The sequence below is a fragment of the Penaeus japonicus genome, unplaced genomic scaffold (assembly GCF_977035675.1).
Source record: "Penaeus japonicus unplaced genomic scaffold, GWHDUDI00000001_assembly GWHDUDI00000001, whole genome shotgun sequence".
NCBI lineage: Eukaryota > Metazoa > Arthropoda > Malacostraca > Decapoda > Penaeidae > Penaeus > Penaeus japonicus.
In genome coordinates, this window is record NW_028234403.1 from 53,957,724 (window position 1) to 53,967,723 (window position 10,000).

The window sequence follows — 10,000 nt, forward strand, 5'->3', positions numbered from 1 at the left end:
AAAAAAGAAATGATACTTGCCTCGTGTCTGCGGTTCAGAGCCCGAGTCTTTTCCTCGTTCTCCTCCACAATTCTTTGCTTCTCTTTATTGGCCTCTTTCAGGGCTGCTTCACGCTCTGACCGTTCCCTCTCTAAGGTGCGATGATGCTCTTCAATCAGGGATTTGATGTCCCTTTCTTGCTGCTTGCGCACTGTCTCCAGTCGACTCAGGGACAGTTGCTCGCTTTGTCGGACCTCTAAATCTAGCCTGTGACAATATATTTCTCATTACGAAAGTATTCACAATTCTACTGTTCACACATAATATTTATAAAGTGAAATATGAATGAAGATTTTTCTATTCATTAATCCACTGCCATAATCAAATTCTTTCATTTTATACAACCTGATACCACAGTACAAATGAATTGCATTCATAGTGTGTGTGAATCATATATATATCTATCTCTTGTATTCATATCTTTATCATGGCAACATATATATATATACTGTGTAAAAATCAAAGGTATTTGAGTCTTCTTTCTATGAATGATTGTCAGATTGTTAAAACTTATTATCAGACATACATTTCAATACCTCACACTGCAACTAAATTCATAATATAATAAGAATATTTAAGCATAAACAAAATACCCACTATTGTAATCCCTAAACCAATTAACATTACCTTTCAAACATATGAAACCTTGAGTCATAATATTCTTTTCCTTAAAAAAAATCAACCGTAAACTTGCCACATCAATAACAAAAATCCTCACCTCTGCTGTTCTCTCTCTCTTTCCTTCTTACAAGCTTCTTCTTTCTCCTGCTCATACTTCTTTTTCAGCTCCTCCTCTTGAGATCTCAGTTGCGCTATCATCTTCTCCTCGGCTTCCCTCAGGGCTTCCCAGTGCTGGGCTTTTAACTCGCTTATTTCGTCGCGGTGTTTTGCCGTCAGGTCTTTCATCTTCGTCTCCAGTCCCCGGTAGGTGGTTTCCTGCGAATTTGAGTCAAGTTTTTAGGAATCTGATAACCCTTAACTTATTGATGCTGAGATCATGCACTGTCCACCATGGTTTTGTATTATCTATTTATCATATATATATATATTTTTTTTACCCAAAGATGCTTCTACAAATGTTTAGTAACCAAGAAGTCAATTAACAGGTCTACATGATAACACCTGTGAAAATGTTTTTTTTTATTTCTAGTATTATAATAATTACTAACTATAATATTATCATCATTACTATCATTATAACAATATCAATAGCAATGATAAAAGTGACAAAAGAAAAAAAAATCTTGAAAATTTGAGGAATGGAGTATAAAGATTCTAATTATCTTCTTGGTGACTTATGCATGCGTAGAACCATCTTTGTATAAAAGAAAAGAAAGAAAACTAAACTAAAGTGGACAAAAAAAAAAAAAAAAACTAAAAAAAACTAAAGTGGACAGTGCATAAATATTTCTACTGTCAGACAGTTAAGATGCATGAGTCATTCATACAACAGGAATCGGATACATAAATGACACATATGAAATTGCATTTCTTGGGCTCATTGTAATGAAAAGTGCAATCAGATGATGGTCTGGTGTGCTGGTTGCTCAAATGAGACTATAAACCAACATGTCCTATACTACATTCATACACTGGGGCTATTACAAATATGGCAAACTTTTGATAACAGAATTTCGAACCCTTCCTGGAGATGAGTTATGAATGAAAAAAAAAAAATTTAGAATGGAAAATAAATAATTTAAACTTTTTAGCACTCTGAGGACACATCAAACTTACAGGGGGTGAACACTTCATGGGTTAAAGCCTACTTTAATCTTATGGAAATATTGCAGTAGCATTTTCAATTTTCAATTTTCAATGATATATCCTTTGCATTTTTTCCATTCCCTTTTTTACATTTTGCTTCCTCTTTTCAACAAATGTATATAATAAAGAGTAAAGTACCTTGATGGCTTTTGTCTTCTGCTGGGTCCACTTTTCCTTCTTCTCTTGTTCTGTCGCCGTTATCCTCTCTCGCAGGGACTTCATCTCCTGCATGTGTCGGTCTTCCATAAGCTTGATCTACAGAGAGATTTGGAAATGGTTAGAATGCCATCCCTTTACCACATACTGTTCTTTTGTTGTCGTTTTTTCAGAATGTTTGTTGTACTTCTCTCAAAATACCTTGTCTGCATTCTTCTTCTCGGAAATTCTTTGGTCTTTTACCAGCTTCTCACACTGATCTGTCAGTGTCTTCTTATCGTCTAGCAACTGCAAAATACCAGGGAGAAAAGGCATTATATCCTTCTTACTCAGATAAGTATATAAGTAAATTTAACTATATCTATATTCTAACAAGCATTATCTCATTATACAAATTTTATAAATTCCCTAAATACTAAAGATATGAATAATACACTAATAAAACAAGATTCCAAATTGGAATCTAGTTGTATAATTTACAAAGCACATGTGATATGCACTTTCTGAAAGACAACCATTCGAAACATGCTAAATGACCCTCAGATGAAGCTGAATTCAAGATTCTCAATGATCAGTTGAGTAAATACAGAATCCATTGAAGTATGCAAACTATTACACTACATACAGCTACTAAGACTTTCCTTTAAAAAAATTCAGCCTATTCTTCAACGGAAGATTTATATAAAAGCATTCAACAACCTTTGTTTAACAAGAGCAATCAAACCCCTTGTTTCACCAAAAGATTCCAACCACATTGGTCTCACCTTTCGTATAAGTTCTAGATTCTTCTGGATTCTGGCTTCCATTTCTTCTTGCTTGTTTCTCAACTTCTCCTCGCATTTGGCATGGAATTCGGGACTCTTCTTTGGGTCTTCCTTGCGTTTCTCTTGGACACAGATGTTCTCCAGTAGTCTCTCAGCTTCGACTATCTGGTTTAGGAGTTCTTCTTGGGATCCTGCGGAATAGGAAGACAGTTGGGAGAAAGGAAATATACTTTAATTGTTTTCAGCTTTAAAAATTGAGTGAGTATGAGAGTTAGAGATTGTCACAATACAAAATCTGGCAAAACTTCATGTGTTAGTCTTCTGTAAGATTTAGAGTTTAGGTGGAAAGCCCTCTGTCAGTAGGTCTTCTTGCAACAGAAAAATCCTGAAAGTTCTTTTAACTCAAGTAAGAAGTAAGAAGAAAGAAAGAAGTCTTGTTTTCCACATTTCTCTCATGCGACTGAAGAAGGACTTCTATGCCAAGACTTGATGTGACCTACGTTCAGCCTTAAACCTAAGACATGCATTCCACAGAATTTGCCCAAGAGGTGAGGGTGTTCAATGCATGTTCCATAACTTACCATCTGTAGTCCCTTGTTGCCAGCGCTCAGCTAAATCTTGAGTGAAGAGGAAAACCTTTTCCACTAGCACTTGTAGCACAGGTAAAGTAGCAGGGCATTCTTGTACTGGGGATGGAGTACTTTGTGGTTTCATCTCACTCTCTTTCATGATAGATCTAAAGATAGGAATATGTGGTAATTAATTAAACATATAAAGTTTGTATATGCAAGATATGAATAGTATACTGTATTACTAATTTTTGTCAGATAAGAATAAGACATATGGGTAGCACTGTGTAATGCATATGGCAAAGAAAAATAATTCATTAGTAAAACCTCCGCAATATCTATGATTTTTTCTTGTGACCAGATAAGGACATATCCAAGAACATAATGAAAATTAATGTAGGATTTGAAACAACTGCACATAAATGAATTAGAAAAGAATTATTCAAACAAATTACCTCGTTGGAGAACTGGACATACTCTCGGTTGGTTGAAATTCATAAGTTTTCGCATTATATATCTGCCTGGTATTGACGCCCGCATCTTGAACGAAGATAACAGGAGCTTCAACTACACTCTCCACTTTGCCCTGTTCTCTCTCATATGTTTCTGAGGTCTTCTTTTCCTCATCTTCAATCATCTGCAGAGCCTCGAGCAGATCTTTCGAGCCCTGTGACTTGATGCGTTTCTCCGAAGTCCAGCGACTTCGCACAATGTATGCAGCAGCAGAGCCAGGGCGGTAAGTAGGGAGGTCTGTAGTGCATGAAAAGTCGTAGGTGTTCGAGAGGGGTGTGACCCCCCTCCCTTGGCCAGTTTCATTTGTTTTGGTTACATCTTCATCCTTTTCTTGCTGCAGTGTTTTATTGTAGGAATGGAAGCCTTTAGAAACCTCTGATTTGAAATCACCATTTGAATTGCTATCCATTTTTGAATCGGCTTCAATAGTCGTGCTTTCTACGTCATCCTGAGGTTGATCTACAATAGTCCTTGGTGTTGACTTGTCACTCATACTTGATTCTTCAATTATATCTTCTAAAACACATTCTGGACTTTCACAATTATCAACCAACACCTGGCCATCAAAGTCCTCAGTATCTTCTATCACCTCCTCAGGTTGCTTTTCCATATGATCCTGGAAACTCTCTTCCCCCGACATTTTTCTAAGAGGTATTTCCAAAGTTTCGCCAACTCCTGAATCGTTAGCCAACAGCTGGGTCTGGACTCCACTGTGATGGACTAACACTGTTTTTGCATGGTCACACCTCCCTGAATTCTCTAAGGTGTGGGGTTCTTCCCTGCTGGAAAGTTTTAACAGCAATTCATGATTCTGTTTGAGGAGTTCTTTCCACTCTGTGTCCCAACTCTCGTCCTTGGTCTCGCTCTTTTTGGGTTCGGTACTTGCCATAAGCTGGATCCTTCGACCCAAGCTCATAACGGTACATTCTGAGCCGTCGTTTGAGGTCGTGTCGAAGTCTCTCCTAAAGTGGTTACTGCTATTGTGCGGAGTGTGGTAGGAACTATTGTTATCAATTTCCAGGTCACTATGCGCGCTCACTAAATGCGGTCTCAGATTGTAGGTATTTTCCGTCAAGATTCCTCTGGCATTCCCGTACGAATCTATTTCAGACCTGTCGTCTCTTCCTTCGGGAGAACGTCTGTAGGCTTTATTGGCAAACTCGAGTTCATTCACATTAGGGTGATCGGTTGCTGACTTGAGAGTGTACGTATCCCCAAACTGTTCATGATCTTGAGACTGATCGCTGTCACTCTTGGTAAAAGTCAAACCAAAATCTGAATTGGACTTCAGGGAATATGGCTGCTGAAACGACAGACCAGTTCCATACACAATTGGGTGGTTTACCGTCAGTGGCAGAGTGTACGTGCTCCCAAAGCCAATTACACTGGACCCTTCTGAATCACTGCCCAGATCCTGCTTCTCATAGCAACCATTTTTATAACTTGAGAGAAACTGGAAGAAGAATACCGGAGATTAATATGCATTATCCAGTATGTATTATTGTTAAAACTCTTATCTTATTTGTAGATAAAATTAGTTACCCTATTTTTGCCACATTTTTCCTTATCATAGAACTATTTCACTAAAAAAATACATTCTTATATATCATCTTCTGAAAACAATCTAGCAGGTAATTAAAGCAAGCATATCTAATAACATAATTTCAACCAATCAAAACAGAAGAAAGCATATCCAATTCTATCTAAACCTTGATTTAGGATATAAGTTCCGATGCATCCTTGAAAGAAAGTGTCCAAAAGCTCTTACGTGTTTAAAGTGAACAAACTAATCATTGTAAACCATGCATGAAATCCAGCTTTTATAATGATAATCTCCATTTAATAAATTACTCATGTATTCATACATACACACATACATATATCTTTACATGTAAACATTCATACATACATACATAACATCAGTGTTGGATTAACCATTATGCCATTGAAATACATGCTTAGGGCACCAAGAGAAGCTGAACACTATAGAGTACCAATTCAATTGCTGTAACCACTGAATTTTCGAGAACTTCAGATTCATAAAAAGATCCTATCAGTACATTCTAAGGGCAGAATTTTTTTAAATTTGCACATTTCATCATCACACCCAATCAACCAATTTAAGCACTATATATCTACTTAACGCCAAAAGAGTACTACCAGAGGAGCCGAGGGGTAGCCAAGATAGCAACAATGAGACGGACTAAAGAGGCCTTTGAGGTAGCCAGAGGGGGACCACTGGAATGGCTGAAGAGGCCACACTGGAATGGCTGATGGTTAAACCAAAGAGGACCTTTGGAAGGGTTTAAGAGGAACCACTAGAAGGGTTAACCCATTGGTCGCAGTTTTAATAAAATATGTATGCAGTAGGATGGCAGATTTACATTGTCTGGCACGGTGCCATTCATGTCTACGACCGGCTCTGCCTTTGCAGCAAATCATGCCATCTGCTGTCAATGGATTAAGATGACACCAATACTAGGCTGTGCTTTGGGCATTTGCTGGAGTTAATCTAGCCATGGAAATATATATATACAAATTTTCATATATGCACAAACACTAGCAAACACATATACCCATACACATAATGATATTCAGTCACATACTTGGACTGTCTCAACATGAGAACACCAAGGTAGTGGTTGTGTGAAAGAAAATCTCATTCTAATTCTAATTCACCATCATCTCTACCGACTTTGCATATATTTGCGCATATATACAGTATAATCATGTGTGTATGTGTGTGTGTGTGTGTGTGTGTGTGTGTGTGTGTGTGTGTGTGTGTGTGTGTGTGTGTGTGTGTGTGTGTGTGTGTGTGTGTGTGTGTGTGTGTGTGTGTGTGTGTGTGTGTGTGTGTGTGTGTGTGTGTGTGTGTGTGTGTGTGTGTGTGTGTGTGTGTGTGTGTGTGTGTGTGTGTGTGTGTGTGTGTGTGTGTGTGTGTGTGTGTGTATTTTATATCCATTTTAAAAATGTCACATATTACTGAAATGTGATAAACTGAAGTCATATTGTGCTTTTAGTGAAATCCTTGATTTCATTTCAAGGTAATAATAGTGTTTTGACTTCTGCAGCAAAAGCGATGACAGTAGCATAAAAAACAAAATCTTTACTTTGACAAAGATTTCTTCAAACTGTTTATTCAAACATCTCCTGAACATAATATACCTTCCTACTTATTCCAAGAACCAAATGGCTTTTCCGGCTCTGCAAATTTTGCTGCACAAGGATAAAAGTTTTCAAAATCTTTAATGCTCATCCATAACATAAAAATAAAACTGTGAGAGTGTGCCAAATCATAAACAAAACCACAATTTGAGAAATTTTATATACATATGTGATTCCCGAAGTGAAGTCATACACCAGGTGCGAAGTATAAGCCGTACTTAACCACCTTTAGTAGGCACTGTTATTAGCAGTTCTGCGCACTGCGGTAGTCGCACCAGTTATGATGCTGCCCCATAAGGTAGAGAAGTTACGTAAAAGACACTAGCAAAATATAGACAACACAGATAAAGCAAAGTTGTTAACGCAGTGAAACATACTTCAGATCTCACTGCATTGTGACACAGATAAAGAAGATAAATACATGCGCACAAACAATATTGAATAGATAGAAGTAAACAAATTTATGAGTCAGACAATGCAAAAATGAAAATGCTGACACTACCTATGGTCAATGCAGACTGGATAGTAATACTAGCTGTACTACGGGAAATTTTCAAAAAGATATACTGAATATTGAATTGAGTTTCTGGTATACATAGCCCACCCAGGCAGCATAAAAACTGAATAAAGGGAAGTCCTGTGGCCATAAGTAACACTAAACTAGGATGGGATGGGATGGGATGGGATGGGATGGGATGGGATGGGATGGGATGGGATGGGATGAGATGGGATGAGATGGGATGGGATGGGATGGGATGGGATGGGATAGGAGAGGATAGGATAGGCTGGCATACGGCAGGATAGTTTAGAATAAGATAAGATACGATAAGATAATAGAGAACAGGTTGGATTATCTTAGAATAAGAGAGAAAAGAAAAGAAAAGAAATGAAAAGAAAAGAAAAGAAGAGAAGAGAGGAGAGGTTAGAGTAGAATAGGATGCCATAAGTTGGGTTAGGATATTAGAAAAGGTATAAATGAAAGTGAATAACCTGACAAAGCAACAGATGTAAATGACCCATTTGAATTAAATCTTCACCATAATCACATTCCTGTAATTCTGATAAAGACAAAATAGAAAAACAGAAATGGGTTAATTGCTTCTCTTGCATCATGAAGTGACTCATTCTCATTCACATCTTTTCCACATGTCATAAAGAACTCGGGATAGGATAGCCTAGGATGCATTCACATAATTTAAGCTATGCTAGGCTAGGTGAGTTAAGTGAGAGGAGTTGAGTCTACGTTAGGTTAGGATAAGTTAGGTTAGGTTAGGTTAGGTTAGGTTAGGTTAGGTTAGGTTAGGATAGGTTAGGTTAGGTCAGGTTAGGTTAGGATAGGTTAGGTTAGGATCTCTCTTACTCATTCCATAATAATGATAAAAGGACATAAGAACTACATCAGACATTTTTATTTTTTAATAAACAACTTTAAATCTATTAAGAAAAAGTATGTAAATCTTTTCAGAAAAATATATGTAAATGTTTTCGGGGAAAAATATGTAAATCTTTCAAGAAAAAATATCTAAATCTTTTAGGAAAAATATGTAAACCAACACTAACACCAACAGTGATTTCATAATGTATATACATTAAATTATAAATGAAAAATTGCATTCAGATTTCATAGTAAGAAAACAATTAAGATTGAATTACATTATAATTATACTGGAAAAACATTACATACTTGCTTCCTTCTACTCGGCGTGGAATAGCCATGACTGGATATGACTCTCAGAGAACCACGGCTAACAGGCTGATGACGTCTTGGCGTATATGCGACGGACCTTATCTGGAATACGATTGGGTATCGTTTTCTTTGTAAACAATCTGAATTCCTTACTTGCTCGAATTGATATTATTAATGTGACTGAATATGTGTGATTTTTTGTTGGCTTTTCATTTTTTGAGGGTGGGTTTGTTTCATTTATTCTAAATAACTACCTTTTACCGTCTACTCTAGGTACAAAGTATACCTCAACTTTACCTTTTAATAATTACTCAAGTTATCAAAAAATATCCTACATATACAATGATAAAATCTACATCTTTTTTTGTCTTTTGTTATTCTCTAATTAATCACCTCAAGCAACTACCTACCGATTTCCCCTCAATTTTTAAATTAAGATGCGAAACATCATGGGACTTGAATTTCCCAGGCGGCAACGACGTCTTGGTGACCCCAAAAGACTCCTTTCTCTCAGGAACAGGTGCTGACGAAGGGCGACTGGGCACAGGAGCGGAGGAGGGTCTTCCCGTGTGCAACTTCGGGCGGAGAGTGTCTGAAGAGGGTCTAGCAGAGCTCACCCTTCCCCCTGCAGGCCGAGCCGAACCCACCCTTGCGGATCCCGCCCGAGCCGAGCCTACCCGCCTGCGGATATTAGGTCTTTCCTCGAGCATTGTGGCTGCCGACCCTAAACCACATAATCATAGCTGTAAGTGAAGACAGAAAAGGTAAGGGTTTCGTGAAATTAATATAGTTCTTACAGATCTATTCTAACCCTTCTTGGCCTAGGTAGGGAATTTAAAGATGTTGTGTTTTCTATTATTTTCTTGCCTTTTGAGACGATACATAAGTCTATGTATGATTTATTAGCAAAGCAATTCTAATCAGCATTTGATATGATGCATTAGTTACAAAACTGAAGGAATAATGAACTAACAGAAGGAATAATTAACACAAAAATGCAGTGTAACATAAGGTTTAAAAAAGTGAATTCCTAGAATAATTAAGTAATTACCTTATGTATATTTACTTGTTAAAACAAAGTAATTTTTTTCAAAGATATACCTTACATTAAATCTAACAATATACCAACACCAAAAAAAAAAAAAAAAATCATATTTATATCATAATCAATTAACACATTAACATCACGCAGATACCAATGAAATGGCCTTTAATACCATTACATTTCCTCACAAAGAATAATAATAAAAAAAAAAAAACGTGAAACAAACATTCACAAAACATGCAGGAACCAAAACAAAATTCCTCAATAGTGAATCACGCCACAACACTGACAATTC

The 10,000-nt window shown here is 37.0% G+C and overlaps 1 protein-coding gene across 2 annotated transcripts in view; it reads right to left on the bottom strand.

Moving 5' to 3' along the window:
* Positions 1-10,000, bottom strand: part of LOC122262565 (uncharacterized) — a 15,646-nt gene that overhangs the window by 5,161 nt on the left and 485 nt on the right. Inside the window, exons 2-10 of one of the 2 annotated variants that reach the window (XM_086542583.1) lie at positions 9,071-9,403; positions 8,658-8,762; positions 3,751-5,261; positions 3,308-3,462; positions 2,727-2,917; positions 2,164-2,250; positions 1,945-2,061; positions 758-975; positions 17-246 (exon numbers count right to left, since the gene is read on the bottom strand). In XM_086542583.1, coding sequence (XP_086398709.1) covers positions 17-246; positions 758-975; positions 1,945-2,061; positions 2,164-2,250; positions 2,727-2,917; positions 3,308-3,462; positions 3,751-5,261; positions 8,658-8,762; positions 9,071-9,370 — 2,914 coding nt within the window. In that variant the 5' untranslated portion in view covers positions 9,371-9,403. The remainder of the gene's footprint in view (positions 1-16; positions 247-757; positions 976-1,944; positions 2,062-2,163; positions 2,251-2,726; positions 2,918-3,307; positions 3,463-3,750; positions 5,262-8,657; positions 8,763-9,070; positions 9,404-10,000) is intronic. The other variant, XM_043030583.2, reaches the window with a different exon arrangement.